Source organism: Microtus oregoni, unplaced genomic scaffold (assembly GCF_018167655.1).
Source record: "Microtus oregoni isolate MIOR12 unplaced genomic scaffold, Mior012 000018F_ref0000195, whole genome shotgun sequence".
In the NCBI taxonomy this organism is placed as follows: Eukaryota; Metazoa; Chordata; class Mammalia; order Rodentia; family Cricetidae; genus Microtus; species Microtus oregoni.
Window position 1 is genome coordinate 23,312,085 of NW_024543077.1, and position 21,271 is coordinate 23,333,355.

General features: G+C 48.1%; 1 protein-coding gene across 1 annotated transcript in view; it reads left to right on the forward strand.

The window, feature by feature from the left end:
• LOC121458997 (EMILIN-2-like) overlaps positions 1-21,271 on the forward strand; it is a 55,696-nt gene that overhangs the window by 18,500 nt on the left and 15,925 nt on the right. The window contains exons 3-4 of the mRNA XM_041668457.1: positions 9,687-9,862; positions 15,625-17,517. Of these exons, the coding sequence (XP_041524391.1) occupies positions 9,687-9,862; positions 15,625-17,517 (2,069 nt within the window). The remainder of the gene's footprint in view (positions 1-9,686; positions 9,863-15,624; positions 17,518-21,271) is intronic.

Consider the following 21,271-nt stretch of genomic DNA (forward strand, 5'->3'; position numbering starts at 1 on the left):
AGAGCTTACAAAGCCAGGAATCTGGGTCGAGTGAAACAGAATTTTGGAATTGCGGTGTTTTTGTTGGAGAGTCCAGGTGGTTGCCACTACTGCCCACCACTCAAATAGAGATCTTTTTTTTCCTTTTTCTTTTCTTTTTTTTTTTTTTTGAGACAGGGTTCCTCTGTAGCTTTGGTGCCTGTCCCAGAACTAGCTCTTGTAGACCAGGCTGGCCTCGAACTCCCAGAGATCCGCCTGCCTCTGCCTCCTGAGTGCTGAGATTAAAGGCGTGCGCCACCACCGCCCGGCTCTCTTTTTTCTTTTTTAAAAATTTTTTATTAAGCTCTACATTTTTCTCTGCTCCCCTCCCTGGGTCTCCCCTCCCCTTCAACCCTCTCCCATGGTCCTTATGCTCCCAGTTTACTCAGGAGATCTTGTCTTTTTTACTTCCCATGTAGATTAGATCTATGTAAGTCTCTCTTAGTGTCCTCATTGTTGTCTAGGTTCTCTGGGAATGTGGTTTGTAGGCTGATTTTCTTTGCTTTATGTTTAAAAACCACTTATGAGTGAGTACATGTGATAATTGTCTTTCTGTGTCCGGGTTACCTCACTCAAAATAATGTTTTCTAAATCCATTCATTTTCCTGAGAAATTCAAAATGTTATTTTTTTCTGCTGTGTAGTACTCCATTGTGTAAATGTATCACATTTTCCTTATCCATTCTTTGGTCGAGGGGCATTTAGGTTGTTTCCAGGTTCTGGCTATGACAAACAATGCTGTTGTGAACATAGTTGAGCACATGTCCTTGTGGCACAATTGAGCATTCTTTGGATATGTACCCAAGAGTGGTATTACTGGGTCTTGAGGAAGGTTGTTTCCTAATTTTCTGAGAAATCGCTACACTGACATCCAAAGGGGTTGTACCAGCTTCAAAATAGAGATTAAGTCAGCAAGATGACTCAGTGGGTAAAGGCACTTGCCACCAAGGCTGGCATTAAGAGGCACCAGACCCTACATGGTGGTAAGAAAGATCTGCCTTGTGCAACTTGTCCTTTGACCGCCATACATTGTAGGCTTTAAGACTTAACAGGCAAGCACACCACCACCACCACCACCAACACACAACTAAAAATTAAATACTTCTTCAGTGGCTCCGAGTAGAAAGGCTGGGCTCATAGACCATGGGAAGCTTGGTCTATGATGAATGCCTGCCTCCTGGCCCAGGCCAAAAGATGTTCTCAAGGTCCACACTGTGGGAACACAAGGATGAGTTCATCAGGGAGGGACTGGGAACTGCATTGCCTGTGATTCTTCTGCCAGGAATGGGGAAACAGAATGGAAAAGAATGAGAAACAGTGCAGTATAGATTTGGGGGAGAGCTCCCAACAGAAACGGGCCTCCCATAGAGAGCTGGCTCAGGCTCAGCCTCCCTTCTCTTTCCCAACACCCAGTGACTTGATTTGGAAATGAATTTCCCAGAGTTAAGAAATGTGGCCTCCTTGGAACACAGCCTTAAGCTATAGTTAACTGCTGGATGTGGCCAGCACCAGATGACCTCATCTGCAGCACTTCTGAGTCTGCTCAGAAGGCAGGTCCCCATCTTTGAGCGAATCTAATGATAACAGCTCCTTTATCTGCTGCAGCTCCGTGGGGGCAGCCTCCCCACCGAGCCTCGGTGGTTTTCTTTAATCCTTTCTTTAGGAATGAAGATTGTACTTTTTTTCCAGGATAATTAGAAATTGTGGGAGAAACCTACTCATTACTCCGCATGGTCAGGGCAAAATGCTGGTGGTGAGAAGGATTTGGGGGTTGAAATCAACCTTGCCCCTAAGTACATAAGGAAATTAATTCAGGAGGAAATAGAAACACCATCGGCTTATAATCATGGTTTCTCCGGTGATTGTATCCTTGTACTGGAACCAGATTGCCCTTCTAGAGGGACGTTTTCATTCTGAACACATTGTTTTGATCTAGGAGCTATTCCTTTCAAACATCCACAAAACTCTCTTGTAATCTGACTTTAACTGAGGTTCATTAACCTGACATTTAGATTCATTATATCCAGTTTATATTTCAAAAAATATCGTGGCCTGGGCATTCTGGCTTTTTTAAAGTTTAGATGAATTTTCCTAAAAAGCCAGGTGATGTATTTCACATGTCTTTGCTCTCAAGTTAAGCTCTCAACGCAGTGATTTGATCAAAAATGTGTAATGTAGCAGACAAGATGAATATTTTTGATTGCGAGTTTGTTCTTAAGCTGTAAGAAGGGCTTTGACTTTGGAGTGGAACCATGGAAGGAACCCAGAGGTCAGATCCACCCCCTCATGTCCGTAGACCATCTTTGGACATAGCCGTGGTGTAAAATGGCCATTTTTACTTTCAGTCAGACACGAGACTCAAGCAAGGAGTGTTTTGAAATCCCAAATTCTCAGTTTTTAAATCACTCCCAACTTCATGGCTTTCCTTGCCTGACTGCATTTGCTTTTGGCAGCGGATTAATAAACAGAAAAAGCTCATTTATTTATCTACTCACTGACCAAAAAAACCCCCACAAAAATAAGAAAAATATGCCAGTGGTTTCTAGAAAAATCAGTCCACTGTTTGGTCAGTTTTTTTTTTATGAGACCAATTTTTAATGAGACCAATGAGAAAGTGAACTGCTTGTAAAAAAAAAAAAAACGGGAAGGGCATTTGGACACACCCTGCAACGTGGAAGAACTATGGGGGCGTGGAAAAGTCAGACAAGTGCTTCATGAATCCGTGTGTGTGTGTGTGTGTGTGTGTGTGTGTGTGTGTGAGGGACCAAGACTCAGGACTCACAGAGGAAGTGACTGCCAAGGCTACAGAACAGGGAGGGCCCGGGAGTTGGTGTTCAGTGGTTACATGCAGGGTTCCCATTTAGGAAGATAAGGGCTCGGAGGTGGACACCGTCAGTGTGCTAGGCGCCACAGAGTCACTCATGTAAAGATGGTTACAATGGGATGGGCAAGCTCAGGGGTGGAACATTTGCTGGGATGCATGCTCTGGGTTTGAGTCCCCAGGACTAATAAGTACATGAAATTTAGCATCTTAACATTTACATCTTCAATATTCATGTCATATGTATTTTAGTGCAATTTTATTTTGAAAGCTGTGAACTGCTAGCTGGGTGATGGGGGGTGCACACCTTTTATCCCAGCACTCAGGAGGCAGAGGCAGGAGGATCTCTGAGTATGAGGCCAGCCTGGTCTCCAGAGTGAGTTTCAGGACAGCCAGGGCTACACGGAGAAACCCTGTCTCAAAAAAATAAAACAAGCAAGCAAAACATAAATCATTGGCTAAGACATAGCTCCATTAGTAGGGTTTGCTTATCACGCACAAAGGCCCGCATTCAGTTCACCAGCACCACACACAAAATTAGGCGTGATGGTGTATGTTTGTGATCCCAACACCGAGAAGGTTGAGGCTGGAGGGTTATTAGCGGTTTAAGGTCATGCTCAGCTACATGGTGGATGGAATGAGGTCAAAGGGGAAAGCGACTGCTGCCACAAGCGTTTCTTTTCTAGGACGCTCTGGGATGAGTCATTGTGTGTGGTTCCTTTCTCCATCCTCCCAGACTCACACCAGCCATCAGTACTGGACAGAGCAAATGAAGCCAGCGAAGTTGGCGCCAGGTTTGGGAAGGTCGGTGAATGGAAAGGAAAGAACTTACTAGAAAGTGTGGTCTCTGGAAAAGTCCCAGGCTGAAGTGTATTCCCATGGGGGGCTGGGCTTTTGATCTATGCCATGTTTTAGTAAATAAAATATAGGTAAACGTCAAATGCACCGTGTGGATGGTTCCTTAATAGCAGCCAGTGGTCCTCTTCCGGAAGCTTCTGTTTGTGTCTACATGGTGTGTTGTTCATGCTGTCTGCTCACGAGCCTCCTGGGCTCAGAAAGGAGGGTTTGATGGGATCAGAGATCTAGGTCTAACAGAATCTCGCTTATTTCTACCACAGCAAGCTCTGTCTGGTGAGTTTTCTGTGCTAACATTTATGCTGTTGGGTACTTGAAAGGTGGCTGTTGGAATTAAATATTTAATTTTATTTAGTGTAACTTAAGTAGCTTGGTGCAGCTGGTGGGCACCTTGGACAGCACAGCCCGGGGGCATCCTTGGGTGTGTGGCCCCTGTGGTTCATACTGAGCCCAGAGGCAGGCTGCTCCGTTTAACTCCAAGAAGACTGAAGAAGTCTCGGCTGCTTACACCAGAGGAAATGATGGTTACACAAACTTTGACAAACATACTACTTTTGTTTGATTAGTCAACTGTTGATGGAATCAGTGGTAAAATTGACTTCCTGCAATAGGACACTCTGCGTTTAGGAATGATGATTTAGACAGTGAGATACTATTCAGCCTTGAAAAGAAGTGCTCAGACTGGAATGTAGCTCAGTCACAGACCGCCCGCCTATCATATGGAAATCTGTCAAGCCACAAAAAGCCAGGAGGAACTAGAAATGGCCTTCATTGCAAAAAGAGGCAGCCTGCAAAGCCCAGAACCCTGTGGTTACGGCTATGAGACATTTCGGCAAAACGAGGGAGAAAGTAAAGACCAGGGTCCCTCCAGGGAGGTGGAAAAGGAAGGATAAGTAGCCAGGGGACTTTTAGGGTAGTAAAACTGCACTATGAGACACTGCGTGGTGGCTACAGGCAACTATGTGTTTGCTTCAACCCGCAAATGCACAGCGCCAAGTGTGAAATCCCTGTGTGAACCAGGGGCTGCGTGGTGGTGGTGGTATGTGTGTGTGCCTAGTGAGAACCAGGAACTGCAGGGATGGCGGTGTGTGTGTGCGCCCAGTGTGAACCAGGGGCTGGGGTGTTGGCAGTGTGTGTGTGTGTCCAGTGTGAACCAGGGGCTGAGGTGGTGGTGGTATGTGTGTGCCCAGTGTGAACCAGGGGCTGGGGTGGTGGTGGTGGTGTGTGTGCCCGCCCAGTGTAAACCAGGGGCTGGGGTGTTGGCGGTGTGTGTCCAGTGTGAACCAGGGGCTGGGGTGGTGGTAGTATGTATATTCCCAGTGTGAACAAGAGACTGGGGTAGTGGTGGTGGTAGTGTGTATATACCCAGTGTGAACCAGGGACTGGGGTGGTGGTAGTGTGTATATGCCCAGTGTGAACCAGGGGCTGGGGTGTTGAAACCCCAGTGTGAACCAGGAGCTGGGGTGGTGGTGTGTGTGTCTGCAGGTTCTTTAACTGAAATAAATGTGTGCCTCAGTTGTAGACATGGCTCCTTCATACATACAGGGTGCTGACATGGCCCCAGCTGGGCGAGACTGGGAGGGGAAGCCAGGCTGTGACCCGAGTTAGCCCAGCAGCCTTGTGCTCACTGCCTTGACTGTCCCTTGGCTGTTTCCTTGGCGCGGTTGCCCTACCCTGGGGATGTTAGCTAGCTGTCTCGTCAGCAGTTTGTGAACTCTTTTCATTGTAAGCCCAGCTGTCACGTGGGGACACCAAACCATTTGAGCTCTGCTTCTCTCCCTAGTGCTCAAGGGCCCTGGCTACCAAGGAGGTGGGTGGGTTTCCTGAAGGAGGAGATGGAGCCTGGGTCTGGGGCTCCCGAACTCAGCTGCCTTCATCTCTGCTCGGGGAGTTCTGAAATGTACATGAGGTAAAAGCCTTGACTACTCTTGTCCGGTGCGTGGGAAGAAACACATTTTCATGCCAGCGAGTAATTCTGTCGCTAAGTCACGCACCCCTGAAAGTTTGTAAAAGTCTGCACTTTCCTGTGTGCTGAGGGCTCCTGGATATTGTAGTGGCTCCTCCCAGCCTCTGGAGCCTCTTATGTTAGTGAGAACCCCACTTCAGGGGAGAAAAGTACAACAGGTTTATGGAGTTGGCTGATCCTCTGTTGTGTTGTGCCCCTGAAGGCCCCTCACCCAGACCTAGGGACCCTCTACCAAGGCCCAGGGTCACCTAGGGACCTGTCACTTAATGTAGAGAAAAATTCCCCTGTGGTTTCCTGCGTCTGAAGGTGGCTGCCTGACCCTTTCCAGTTGCTGCCGCCTGCTGCAGTGACCTCCTGTTCACAGCTTGAGCTGTTTTCAGGCAGTCAACCCGAAGGGCATCACCAGACTCCTGCAACGTACTAACTGGGGCCAGGTGGGTGTGGATCGTGCAGTCAGAGCAGGGTGGGAACTCAGGACTCTGCCGAGCGCTGGTGAGCCCCACCCTTCCTTTATGTGAGCCTGCGGGAGAGCAAGCCCTTCCTCACCCTCCAGCTCCTGGCTCAGGGAAGGCTCTAGAGGGGAAGGTGGGGATGCAGCCTACCACACTCCTCTCCTCGGAGGGCTGTAGTCAGTTCTGCTGGGTGCAGCCGTATCTGGAGGGTTTTCTGCAGACTGTCATCTCCTGGCAGACCCTCACACAAACACATTTTCACATTCCATTCGAATGCTCAGAGGAGCAGAGTCTCTTCTGAGGTTACGCATTCTTCTAGCGTGATGCTCTGCTTGAGTATGTAAGATGTGCAGGGCAATTGTCCCTCTGTGGGCGGGGATTCCAGGAGTGTGGGGGTAGGAGGGAGCCCAAGACTGGCGTCTACCTGGACCGGAGAAGATGCTCAAGCATGTGTCTGCTGTGCGGGGAGTTCAGATGCTTCCTCCCAGGGATTTAGCACTCTCTGGACTATTTCCATGTGGAGCCCTGCTTTGAGCTGAGAATCTGCCAGAGAGTGACGGACTGGCTGTTAATGCATGCTGGGAGACTGTGTGTGGCACAGAAGGACCCAGAAGTTTCCATTCTAACCACTGAGAATGAACTTGGGCAGCTCACTTTACCTCTCAAATCTCTGGGTTTTTTTTTTTTTTTTGCTTGTGATAGAGGGTACAAATAAGTAATTTTTTTTAATTAAAAAAGAGCCAATGTGGGCTGGAGAGATGGCTCAGTGGTTAAGAGCATTGCCTGTTTTTCCATAGGTCCTGAGTTCAAATCCCAGCAACCACATGGTGGCTCACAACCATCTGTAACGAGGTCTGGTGCCCTCTTCTGGCCTGCAGACAGAATATTGTATACATAATAAATATAAATAAATATTAAAAAAAAGAGCCAATGTGATTCTTTTTTAATGCCTAAGACTATGTTTATCTTTCTCCCTTTTGGAATACGTATGTATGAGTGTGTATATGTATATGTGAGTGTGAGTGTGTATGTGTCTCTGTGTGCATGTATGTGAGTGTGTATGAGAGTATCAGTCTGTGTGTGTCTAGTGAGTGTGTGTATGTGTGTGATACATATGTGTATGTCTGTGTGGAATGTATCCATGTGTGAGTATACTGTGTGTGGTATATGTATTTATAGCATATATGCATGTGTGAGTGTATGTGCGTGTGAGTGAAAAATGTCTGTGTGATTGTATTGTGATGTGTGCGTTAGTATATGTCGGTGTATATTAGCATATATGTGTGTTTGAGCATATATATATGAATGAGTCTCTGTGTGTATGCATGTATTCTTGTGTGTATGTGTGCTTGAGCATGTATGTGTGTGTGTGTGTATACATACATGTGGATGTCAAAGGGAGAACTGCTGAGTTGTTTGTTCTCTTCCTCCCTGTGGGTCCCTGAGGTGACACTCGGGTCGTGCTCAGTGGCAGGTGCCTTTATGCATTGAACCATGTCATTGGCCCAACCAATGACACCCTGAAGAGCCTGGGAAAGAATCTGCCCGCTCTGAGCTATCACCCCACTGCCCATCATGACCACCCTTGGTTTTTCTTTTGCTTTAATTTCCCAAGCTTCCTCTTCGATTTTCCCTGGAGAGATTTTTCTCAGGAGCATCTCGAGTCTACACTCGAGACCCACCTCCGGCCCATTCCAGGCTACCTCTTAGGTGCAGCCGTGTGGCCACATTCCTTGGGTGGTTGTGACAGTGGAGGTGAGGACTACAGGCCAGGGAAGCGGGACAGCTGAGCAGAAGCCTTCATGGGGGCTCAGTGTTGAGATTCTCACTCTCGGAAAAGATGGAAAACACGGCTCCCAAGCTGGTGCTTAACCTGGAGTGGCTTGGCTGACTGAGCCCCCCAACCCCGAGACACAAGTGTTCATTCCGAGGTCCCCACAGCAACCCTGAGGGAGTGATGCAGAGCCAGTTTCTCTCTGGAAACTGGCCCCCAGAGAAGTCCTGCTGCTGGCACTAGTGTGGAAAGGGAAAGTGAAGAGGGTAGAGAGAAGATGGCCCGGAAGCAGGGTTGAGTGTGGGCGGGCTTTCCTGCGTGGTTGGGCTTTTTGTCTGTGATGTGAGCCGAAGCCTGGCTGAATCCCTTGTCTCTGGCCCTCATGTGCGCCCACCAAGCTGGATTGTCAGTGTCGCAGGCCCAGAAGTGGGTCCAGAGGATTTTACGGCTCCCTGGAAAGGTCTCTGATATCTATTATTATTGTTGTTGTTGTTTTCCAAATCAAATCTCGAATCTCAAGTCCCTGCTAGGCAAGGGCTGCCCCCCTGAGCTACACTCCGACTCCTGGCACTGGGGCTCTAAGCAAGGCCCCAGCACCTGTTAGGCAGCTTTCAAGGAGAGAAAGCTTTGACTTAAGGTTCAGAGGTTGGTACCAATACTTGCTGGCCCCTTTGCTTTGGGGCCTGAGGTAAGGCAGCAGACCTGTGTGCAAGAGGAATGGGCAGGGTGAAAGTTTCAGTGTCCCCTTCAAGGACACCCCCAATAACCTAACCCCTCCCACTAGGTCCCACCTCCTAAGTATTCTCCCACAGGCTGGTGATCAAACCTTGTCACACGGGCTTAGGGACCATTCATTTGAACCGTAGCAGCTTCCAAATTTCTGTCCTTGGAAATGTAGGCTAAGACATCTTTATCAAAGATTGTGAACCACTGACAAAACTTCACAGGGGAAGAAGATGCGAAACTATGGCGACTCGCGGGGGTGGGGTGGGGGGAGGGGCGGGGGGGAGCAGTGGCTCCAGAGAGGTTTCTTGAAACCACAAAGCTAAAGAGCTGTGACATGTAGAACAGAGGTTGCTGGTGACGGGAAAGCTCACTTTGACGTCTGGGAAGTGTCTGTGAACAGAAGTTGTGGAGATGGGTTGTCACCCCGAATCTAAATCTGGGAAGTGTCTGTGAACAGAGGTTGTGGGGATGGGTTGTCACCCTGAATCTAAGTCTGGGAAGTGTCTATGAACAGAGGTTGTGGGGATGGGTTGTCACCCCGAATATAAGCTATGAAAGACTAGGTCTTATAGCATCACCTGCAATCTCCGCACTCGGGGGGTTGAGGTAGGAGGACTGAAGGTTGGGGGACAGTGTGGACTACATAGCAAGACAAACCCCAAACCATCCATCAAGCCAACATCAAACAATAAAGAGAAGGGAGGGCTCCAAATGACCGAATTAATGGAAGGATTTGCTCTGACTCTGTCAGAGATCCGGTCTGTGGCTGCTTAGAGCCACACTCTTGCACAGAGTGCATTGTCAGCGAGAACACGTGACAGAGGAGGGTTATACCCAGTGGGCAGGAGGTAGGATGGATGTGGAGAGAAGCAGCAGGGTTACACTACTCCCAAGCGCCCACCTCCTCCAGCTAGGCCCCACCTAAGGCAGGCCTTCGGAACCACGCAAAATAGTACCGCCATATAAAACAGAACCTGTGTAGGACACGCCACATCATCGCGAGGTCCAACAGGGGAGGGCTGGAGACGCTCCTATAGCGGTCACTAACATGAGACCCCATCCTCTCTGTCTTCAGGTATCGGGTGAACTTCAGGCCCAGATTTGTCACTAGGTACAAGACAGTGACACAGTTGGAATGGAGATGCTGTCCTGGCTTTAGAGGAGCAGATTGCCAAGAAAGTCCCAAAGACCCCCTGAAGACCCCCCGGCCCCCACCTCCTCGACCAAGAAACAACCTGAAGAAAGCCACAGGTAATGTCTCATTGGTGCCCTGTTGTATGTGGTCACCTTTGATGTTGCTGGTGCAAATGGCAGGGTCTATGACGGACCATTGAACAAAGGTATCTGAAGGAGCAGGGACAGTAGGGTGGAAGACTTCTTTGCAAATAAATTGCTTCCTTAGGGCCACTCGTCAAATACTTCCTGTATTCTTGTCTAAATCTAAAGAAGTTAAGATTCTGTTTTTAAAGTAGGTAGATTAGCCAGGGGTATTGCACATCTGGGATGCAGTGACACGAGGATCATGGACAGTCTGGGACCAGCCTGGGCTACACAGTGAGATGCTGTCTCAATAAGCAAATGAATCAAAATGAATAAAATAAAATAGACTGATCCCTCTCTGTCTGGATGAGCTGTTTGCAAAGCTAAGACAAAGTCAGAATTCTCATGTGCCTGAATTCTCTCACGTGTCAGGATTCTCTCACGTGTCAGGATTCCCTCACGTGTTAGGATTCCCTCACGTGTCAGGATTCCCTCACGTGTAAAGATTCCCTCATGTGTCAGGATTCTCTCACGTGTAAAGATTCTCTCACGTGTAAAGATTCTCTTACATGTCAGGATTCTCTCTATGTTGCTTGCCTTTGCGCTAAAGCATCAGAAAGACAGGATAAACTTCTATGGGTAACTGTTTTCCTTTTTTGCTGTGTATGACTTTATTTCCCCCTCTTTTTAATTTCAAAGAAATAAGACCAATTCTTTCCTGTGAAATTAAATTTTTAAATTGCTGTTGGTTTTTATTTTTCCCATGAGATGTTTTACATTTTAAAATAGTAATTTGTCAAAATATCTTTTGTAAAGTAGTTTGTTAAGTAAATTTCATTACCAAAACAATGTACATAAATTAGGGAGTAGTTATAAAACATAGGAAAATATGTCTTTTGATTTTATGGTTTTTTTTTTTTAAGACAAAGTTTCTATGAGTAGCCCAAGCTGTCCTGGAACTAGCTCTGTAGACCTGGCTAGCCTGAACTCACAGAGATCCACCTGCCTCTGCCTCCCAAGTCCTAGGATTAAAGATATGTGCCACCACACATTTTGTTGTTGTTTTTTAACCTTAAATAGTATGTTTTTAGAGATTGAATGTGCTCAAGATACACAAGGCAATGAATGACCTCATCTAGCACAGAACACGGAGTGGTGGCCGCATTAAGTTAGTACCCTAATTACCCATGCTGTACGTTAGAGCCCTGAAATGTAGTCATGTTAATAACCAAAGTGGAGTGCCTTTGGTCAACACCTCTCCGCTTCCCCCAACCCCAGCCCCCGGTACTCACCACTCCTGTGCCTGTGAGTTTGACTATTTAGAGTCCACGCAGAGGGACGATCCCATGTGTTTTCTTTTCTGTGCCTGGGTTACAGTACCCTCACGCAATACCATCTAGGTTATCTGCCACATGGGGCTAGACTTTCTTTATTCTTTGTTTAATGTTCGTGTGTGTGTGTGTGTGTGTGTGTGTGTATTAGAAAGAGAGAGAGAATCTGTCTGTCTGTCTCCATGTGTGTTATACATGTTTAAAGAGGCCAGAGAAGGCATAGGATCTCTTGGTTGTGAGTTGGAGATATTTATGAACTGTCCTTTGTGGGAGCTGGGAACCTAACTCGGGTCCTCTCTGTTCTTAACCTCTAAGTCATCTCTCTCCAGCTCTGTATCCGTATCTGAACATCGTTACTATGGTAGCTGAATTTCAATAAGATGCCTATTGTGGAGTTTCATGCCTGTAATCTCAGCATGTGGGAGGCAGAGGCACTAGGACTGTGAGTTCAAGGACCCTGTCTAAAACAATGCCTGCCCGGGAAATATTTCTTGACCTTCTTTTTTTGGCAGGCTGGATATCGGCTACTTGGGGAAACATAACACAAGGAAGACACAGTTTCCAGCTCATTTGAGATAGTGTTAGGCCGTCATGGCAGGGCCTGTGAGGGACTCTCTGGATGATGGGAAGTAAGGACCTTCTGAATCCTGACCATTTGTCTAGGGTCAGGTTCTATTTATCAAAGTTTAAACATGTGTGTAGCTTCACAGTCGGTTTTATGAGGACTAGAGGCAAGGAGAGTGATGACATTTTTCACTGCCTCGGAGGTAATTTACTGTCAATGCTTTTTGTTTTTCTTCCTGTGCTAAGGATTGAACCCAGGGCCTTGATGGTGGGAAGCAGGTGCTCTACTCCTGAGCCGTGTCTCTGGCTCATGTGAGCACTCGCTGAGTCTAGGATTTACCTCCTTATCTGGTGTCTTAACCTTATGGGAGGTGAAGTTGCCACTCCCTTTTGTCCACGGCACAGCTGTGTTTTCCAGTTACACCATGTGGTTTGCACCATCAATATTCACGGTATATGATGTAGTAACCATAGAATTTTATATCTGTGCCCCACAGTGCACTATGGATTGCTTAGAGTTAGTGTCATTGTATGTCTTTCTCCTTTGCTTGGTTTTCGATGCTCTTATCCCTCCTACATCATCCCAAACTCTTTTCTGGTTATCTTTATGTCTTCTGCTCCGTCAGGCACAGCAGCAGATACCTTGGCTGAAGAGATTCTTCAGGAATCTTCTCACCCACCCCACTGTGACCAGTCCTCCTCCTCCTGTCACCCTGGGGTCAGAACTCTCCTCTCTGAGCTGGAATCTGGTTCATTTCTTCATTTGGCTTGAACACAGCCTCCAGTTGCTGTTTTTTTTTCTTTCTTTTTCCCCTTTGAGATAAGGTCTCAGATAGCCCAGGCTAGCCTCAAACTTGCTATGTAGCTAAGAATAGCCTTGAACCTCTGGTCCTCCTATGTCTGTCTCCCAAGGGTTTACAGCCTCAAGCCAGGTGTTGCAAATAAGCCCAGGGCTTTGTTGCATACAGGGCAAGCAGTCTACCGCTGAGCTACAAATATCCCTACCCTCCAGTATGTCCATGAAGAGATTATATGTGGGTGAACTTTCGTTTTGCATATTTGTAACATATGTGTATTTGTGTGTGTGTGTGTGTATTTGCAGAAGTGGAGGCACATAATTTTTTTCTCAGAATTTTTAAGACAGTGCGTTTCGATATTACTGTTACCCAGTCTGAAAATTATTGATTACAATTTTTATATGCTTTGGGGGTGGTCTTTGTCCCTCCCTTTTTAATTACCATATTGATGGGATGTTACACAAAAGGGAAGAGAATGTTTATTTCCTAGCCGCTCACTAGAAGGCGAAGCACACTTGCGACCCAACAGTTGGACAGCTTCAAGAGAAGCGTTGGAAGTTTGAGGCCAGTGTGGTTTACACAGTGAGCCCATGTCTCGAGAATAAATGCTTGCTTCTCACTTTGTGGTGTCATTCATTTCCTGGCTTTAGGGAGTACAGTACGTGAAGCATTAATCTAATTCATCTTAATCTATAAAAACTAGGAGCCAGATATCGGGGCAAAGACCTGGACGATCAGAGGACCAGGAGCAGTTGCTGGTTGCTCCTTTTCCCTTCCTGCATCCAAGAAAAAAAAGCCTGAGATCCCGGCTACTCCCCTCCCCATCACTTTCTGTTTCTATCTCCGGAGTGCTGGGATTAAAGGCATGTGCCACCACTGCCTGGCCACTATGGTTAACTAGTGCCTTGCTCCGCCCTCTGGTCTCCAGGCCAGCTTTCTTTGTCAGAACACAAACAAAACGTCACACAAGTATAACTCCCGAAAGATTGCATTTTTTTTCTTTTCTTTTTTTTTTTTGGTGGAGGCAGGGTTTGAGACAGGGTCTCACTGTGATCAACTGGCTGATCTGGAACTTCCTATATAGCCCAGGCTGGCTTAGAATTCAGCGTTCTCTTGCTTTTGCCTCTCAGTGCTGAGATGCTAAGTGTGCACCGCCATACCCAGACGCCCTTGTGTCTTATTTTGTTTCATTTCCTTTGCTCAAAAACAGCGTTTAGTTAGTTTAGTGATTCTGAATATTACTTCCCCCCAACTATCTTTATTTATTTATTTTTAATTTAACTTCTTAATTGATTCTTTGAAAGTTTCACATTATGCACCCCGATTCCATTCTCTTCCTGGTTCCCCATATCTTTCCCTCACCTCTGTAGCACCTCCCCCAAAGGGAGCAAAACAGAGCAAGCAAGCAAACAAAAACAAGAGTAAAACAAAATAAACCTCTTCTCTTCTTCATCTTTCCTGCCTCTCCAGCACCTCTCCATTCGTCCTGGTGCCATTGGGGACCTCCGTGTGTCACACAATCAGTTTTACTAGCAAATGTTCATGCAGTGAGTCACTGGTCTGGTTCAAGGCCTCTGGTTTCTGCTACCATCACTGGATTCTCACCAGAACTCCTCCGGGATGCCCCACGGCTGCTCCTGAGTCATGAAGATCCTGTAGATATCTTTCCACAGGACTGGTCCCTTCACGACCTCCAAATGGGGTCGTCGTTAGGGTGGGCCAACCCAAGACCAGGGTGTGGACCTGGGTGGCAGTTGAACTGGTCAGTCCGGGTCTCAGGGCCACCCAGCTCAGGCGAGGGGGAAGAGTCAGCTCCCCTACACCTTTGCCCCTCAGGTTTGGTTCACCTTGGCCTGTGGTGAGGGATGGGGCCGTCTCTCCTGAGTATAGGGGCCAGCTCTTTTTCTAGTGTCTTAAGATAGAATAAAAATTCCAATGTGTTCTTCATAGTTCTCTGCAGGAAAGCACTTGCTTAGGAGTTTGGAGATTAGGTTTTAAGTCTTATTTTCTTGCTAAGTGGATTTTAATAACTAAAAGTTGCTTGCTGTTGCGAGACAAGAGACAAGACGAGATAAGGAACATGAAGCCAAAATGCCCACAGTGCTCTGGATTCCAGGGTCTTTCATTGTTAGGCACACATGCATTGTATGTGGTTGCGTCCTTGTTGTTTGGTTGCTTCCTTTCTGTGCCAGGTCTGCCAGTGAGGACCTTATCTAGAGTTCCTCTTCCGCCTCCTCTGCTGCCATCCAGGGTGTGGCTGCTTTGCTTCTCACTCTTTATTCCGTTGCCATGGGTTTCTGGAGCGTCTGTCTTTTCTTTCTTGTTTAACTTCGTGCTTTCTCTATCGATGTCATCCGATTTCTAACTTAGTGCCCTCTCTCGACGATGCCATCGCACTTCGGGATTCAATACTGTGGCTATTATTCGTCTTTCGGATCGTTTTCCTGGGTTCTTTTTCTCAGTGTAAGATTACTACTAGATGTTTATATTTTCCTCCTTTTTTTGTGCTGGGGATTGAACCTAAGACTTCACACATGCTAGGAAAACATCTCTTTTTGCATTTAGTATCCATTATCTTCACAACAAGGGGAAACAAGACCCTTTTAGCATAAGGATGCTAAGCAAAGAGAAAAGAAGATTTTCTGGAGGTGTTTTGAGGAAACCTCAACTATGGGATGCTGGTGCCCACATGCTGGATCTCTCTGGCGTGCTTTGTGGCATCTTAGCACCAGCTGTCAGCAGTAGGGTAGCTACAGCTCACTGGGCGTGATACAGTCACATGACACAGTAGATGATATGATATGGTGGCATCAGGGTGACAGACATCACGGATTATCTTGCTTCCTGTGCTTATTTTTCAGCAGAGGAGGGCAGTGTAGCTCCCAGAGTTAGACACAAACAGTAAATAGCAAAACCAGAGTAGAAAGGAGGTCTGCTTGACTCCGAACCTGTTCTCTGCCCCAGAAGTGCTTGGAGTCAGGGAGGCTACCACGGAAGGCTTCAGGATCTCCTCCAGGCACCTTGCAGAAACTGGCCATTCAAGTCCTGCTCTTTCTTTCAGATACTGATCCAAGCCACGTGTCACAGCCTAAGGAAACTCTGTCGCCAACGGATACAGCAGAACCGGACCCGGCAGCAGATCCAAAGCAAGGTCCTCCGGAACTTAAGCAAACCAAAGTCCAGGTGCTGGAGGAAAAGGTTGTGCGGCTCACCAGGATGGTGCTGGACCTCCAGTCCTCCATGGCAGGGCTGAAGGAGAACCTCAGACACACCATCCAAGATGATGGCAGCAAAGGGCCAGCCCCGTGGCTCCCACAGCCAACCCCTGACGGCGCCTTTGCCGGAGACGCAGAGCCGAGCCAGCTGCCGAGCCACCTCAGCAGCAAGGACTCTGGCATGAAGGACATCAAGTCTGAGCTGGCTGAAGTCAAAGACACACTGAAGACCAAGAGCGATAAGCTGGAGGAGCTGGACGGCAAGGTAAAAGGCTACGAAGGGCAGCTCAAGCAGCTGCAGGAGGCGGCCCAGGGCCCCACAGTCACCATGACAACCAATGAGCTGTACCAGGCCTATATGGACAGCAAGATAGATGCCCTGAAGGAAGAGCTCATGGAAGGCATGGACCGGAAGCTGGCCGACCTGAAGAACACGTGTGAGTACAAGCTGGTGGGCCTGCAGCAGCAGTGTGATGACTATGGCAGCAGCTACCTGGGGGTGGTAGACCTGATTGCGGAGAAGGAGGCGAGCCTGAAAAAAGACATCGCCGACCTTCGAGCCCGGCTGCCGGATCCCTCAGCCCAACCGAGGTGCTGTGACAGTCAAAAAAATGGTGACTTTGGCCAACAGATCAAGACATTAGATCAGAAGATCGAGAGAGTCGCTGAGGCCACCAGGATGCTGAATGGGCGGCTGGACAATGAGTTTGACCGCCTCTCCGGTCCGGAATCAGATGTGGACTTCGATGCAAGATGGACCGAGCTGGACGCGAGGATCAACGTGACGGAGAAGAACGCAGAAGAGCATTGCTTTTACATCGAGGAGACCCTTCGGGGGGCCATCAGTGGTGAGGTAGGTGACTTGCGGCAGCTTCTCAATCAGAAGATTCACTCCCTGGAGGACCGTCTGGGGATCGTTCTGCAGGTGGCCAATGGCTCAGATGTGGAGTTGACACCAGCGGACCCTGCCTTGCCAGGGCAGCCAGGGGCAGGGAATGCGCAGATCCTCGTGGAGCTGAGTCGCCTGAAGGACAAAGTTCAAATGGTTGAGGACATCTGTCTGCAGAGCTTGCCTCATGGGATAGATGGCAGTTTGCCAAGCGGAGAGGACCTCACACACGTCAGCCTGAGCCTTTTGGAATCCCTCAACGATACGATGTACAGAAAGTTCCAAGAAACAGGTCGCAGCATTCAAAAACTTCGAGAGGACTTCAGCTCTCTCCACTCTCAGCTGAATCCCTCGGAATGTAAGGGGACTTGTTCGCAGAGCAGAATGAGCGACGGCAGAGCCGGTGACAGTGCCGAAGCAAGTGGGTTTACCAAGACTGGGGAGCAAGAGAGGACAGTGGGGACCGTCCCGTCTCCTGGTGCCCCGTGCTGCGGCCAGCTGGAGGAGCGCTGGCAGAAGCTGCAGAGCCGAGTGCTGGCTGAGCTGGACAGCTGCAAGGAGAGTGCTCACGGGGTTCAGAGTGGGGTGTCTGCGATGGAGAGCAGAGTGTCTCAGCTGGAGCAGACGTGCAGCAGGCTGGATGCCATCTCCGGGGGTCTGCAGAGGATCAAGGAGGGGCTGGGCAAGCACGTGAGCAGTCTGTGGAACTGCGTCCGGCAGATGAACGGGACGCTCAGGTCACACTCCAGAGACATCTCTGGCCTCAAGAACTCCGTGCAGCAATTCTACAGCCACGTTTTCCAGATATCTACAGACTTGCAAGATCTGGTGAAGTTCCAGCCATCAGCAAGTAAGTGGATTGGCAGCCCCATTCTGGTACTGCGCATGCGGCTTGTGGCAGAGCTGTGCCAGCCTTTCAGATGGTTGGAGAATTAACTATATCAGTACTTCACCAAATATGATCCATAGGTCAGTGACAGGTTGTGGATTGGAAGCAACATGCCAACAGTGAGAATACCAGCCAGCCTGGGGATGCAGAGTGAGGCCCCGAGTTCAATTCCCAGCACCACCTCAAGGGAGGTTGTAATGAGCTGCAGGCTGCATTCCTGCCGCCCAGCTCCTGGCTGCCTAGCTAGCTTATGCCCCAAAATAACAACACACAGACTGTATTCATTTAAACACTGCTTGGCCCATTAGTTCCAGCCTCTTATTGGCTAACTCTTGATTAACCCATTTCTAATAATCTGTGTAGCACCATGAGGTGGTGGCTTACGGGGGGGGGGGGGGGGGGGGAGGGAGATTCAGCATGTCTGACCTGGTGGCTGGCTCCATAGCATCTGACCCAGAGAGGAGAGGCATGGCGATTGTCTCACTTCCCTCTTCCTCCCAGCATTCTGTTCTGTCTACTCCGCCTATCTAAGCTGCTGTCCTATCAAAGGCCAAGCAGTTTCTTTATTAATTAACCAATGAAAGCAACAGATAGATAGAAGACCCACCTACATCAGGAGGTGGAGGTATGGTGGCTAGAACTTGGGAGGTGAAGGCAGGAAGATCAGAAGTTTAAGGCCAATCTAGGTATTATGAGACACTGTCTCAAAAGAAACACACACACTCACATGCTTACGTACACACCCTACATGCATGTTTATGTGTGAGCACACACACTCACATGTTTAAGGCAAACTTAGGCTATGTGAAACCCTGTCTCAAAAGAAACACACATGAACACACACTTGCATGCACTCACACACACACGCTCACAGACATAGCCCTCATGTGCACACACTCAAACATGCATGCTTACACTCTCACATGCACACGCACTCACACATAGGCTCCCACGTGGACCCCTGAACATACATGCACGTACCCCAGGCATTTACAACACAGTATAACTTTATGGCAGCATTTAGGCACATGGTCTGTGTGCTTTATAAAGAGTCAACCTGTAACACACTGAAAGTAGGAAAGAAAATCTGATTTACCAAAGACAGATGGCAAAGAAGTGATCTGTGCCGCGTGCTGCAGGCGGGGTGAGGGGACCCCACAAAGAGAACTGGGGCAATATGTGTCACCTCTGCCTGCGCCAAGAGAATCCCCTCTTCATTAACCCATTTATCTCTCATTTGTGTTGTTATTGTCTTTGTCACCACCGTTTCCATTTCCTAATGTACTGGATTAGGAAATCCAGTACAGTTGCAGCAGATAGGGTGACGCTGTGTCATGTTCACAGATACATACGGGACCGTGACCAAGCACGGTGTGAGGGCAGGTTTGGAGCAGGTTGAAAGCCCCGTACTTCTGTCACCTAGGAAGCTCAGCCATGGTGCCAAAAGCAGCGCCTGCTGCAGTGTAGACACCCAGCAAATGCGTAAATGGCCAAGTGACAGTCTCTTGATAGTTTTGAGGAATGTATTTCATAGCGAAAGTTTTGCTTTAAGACAAACACATAATCCTCGAAGGATAAAGATGCTTTCTTCTGATCTTCTCTTGTCCACAGCCCAGGAACAAGCCAGAACTTTCTAGTCCTAGTTAGGGTCACTGTTGCTATGATGGAACACAGTGACAAAGTCACTCGGGGAGGAAAGAGGTGGCTTACACTTCACTGTTCATCATCCAAGGCAGTCAGGACAGGAAGTCAAACAGGGCAGGAACCTGGAGGCAGGAACTGGTGCAGAGGCCATGGAGGAGTTCTACTGACTGCCTTGTTCAGCCTGTTTTCTTATAGAAGCCAGGACCACCAGCCCAGGGGTGGTTCCACCCACAATGTGCTAGACTCTCCCACACTACTAGTTAAGAAAATGCCTTACAGGTCTGCCTACACTTTCAATCTTATGGAGGTACCCCCTTTAATTAAACATAGATTCTTTTTTTAAAAAAATATTTATTTAATTATTATGTATACAATATTCTATCTGTGTGTATGCCTGCAGGCCAGAAGAGGGCACCAGACCTCTTTACAGATGGTTGTGAGCCACCATGTGGTTGCTGGGAATTGAACTCAGGACCTTTGGAAGAGCAGGCAATGCTCTTAACCTCTGAGTCATCTCTTCAGCCCAAAACATAGATTCTTTTCTCATATAATATAATCTGAATACAGTCTCCCTTCCTCCTCCCAGCTCCTCCCCACCTCCCTTCCCCTGGATCCTTTCTGTCTCTCATTAGAAAAGATAAAATAACCAAACATGACAAAATAAAGTATATTAAGATAAAACCTTCATATTGAAGTTGGCCAAACCAAGCCAACAGAAAAGCAAGAGTCCCAAGAGCAGGCACAAGAATCAGAGACCCAACTGATCACACATTCAAGATTCCTATCAAAGTATTAAACTGAAATCCATAATACACATGCAGGGGAGCTGGTGCAGAGTCAAGCAGGCCCTGTACTTGTGGCTTCGGTCTCTGCGAGTTCATACGAGCATTGCTTAATGTTGATTAGAGAGTTTTCCTGGTGTCCTCCATCCCTTTTCTCCCCTACTCCTTCTGCTTCCTTGGGGTTCCCTGAGCTCTGAGGGGAGGGATTTGATGGAGACATCTCAGAGCCGTGTGTTCCAGTGTCTCTGCATGGTGCCTGGCTGCTGGTCTCTGTTCCCATCTGCTGTAGGGGGAAGCCTCTCTGATGCTGGCCGAATGAGGCGCTGATCTTAGTAGAGCGGATCATCATTAGGAGTCATTTAGTACTGCTTCCCTCCGTGTTAGGTTTCCATACTGCTCCTCAGGTGTCCTTCAGTTCTAGCTGACTCTCCCTCATTCCCTCCCTCAATTCCCTCCAACCCTCCCCTTTCCCACCTGGTCCTGTCATTCTTGTCTCTCTCCCCACTCCCCTCTCCAAACTCTTCCTCCCTCCCAGGGAGACCCGCCTGCCCCCTCCCAGTCCTTTCCTCTATGCCTATTCTCCTTGGGTCTATGGATTGTAGCTAGCTTATCATTCATTTAACAGCTGTATCCAGATATAAACAAATATTATCTTTCTGTGTCTGGGTTACCTCAATCAGGATGATTTTTTTTCTAGTTCTGTCCATTTCAAGATGCCATTTTTTAAAGGGTTGAATAATAGTCATTGTATAAATGCACCACAATTTTTTAGTCCATTTTTCTAAGGATGGGCAATGGGGGCACACAAAGGTCACGGTCGCTGCATAGCACATAACCTTGTGTCTCCCAGAGCTGAATGCAGACGTGTAGGGCCCACGGCACTACGGAACAGCAGTCGTGAGCTGAGGAAGCCATTTCCCAACCTCCCCTCCCCTACTTTCTCTTCTCTTGTCCTCCCCTGCAAGCCTGTCATCTTTTCTTCTGTGTTAACTCCGGGTGACACAGAGCTGAGCCTTCCTGGCTCCTGAGAGCCTCTGGTAATTTCTGACTGGGCCCCCACTGAGGAGGAGCTGTGGAGAGGTTCAAGGCTGAGTCCTGTCACCTCAGGAGGTGAGGGGAGAGTTCATGGTAGTCAAACAGACATGCTCTGGATTTTGTCTCTAAAGTACAGTGTTCATTTGTAGATAAGGAGTCACCAGGGTCAAGCAGGGCTGGAAACTGGCCACGGTTCCCAGGCTTGATTATCTGGAGACACAGCCCCACCTCAGATCTCAGCCGCTGCGTCTCTG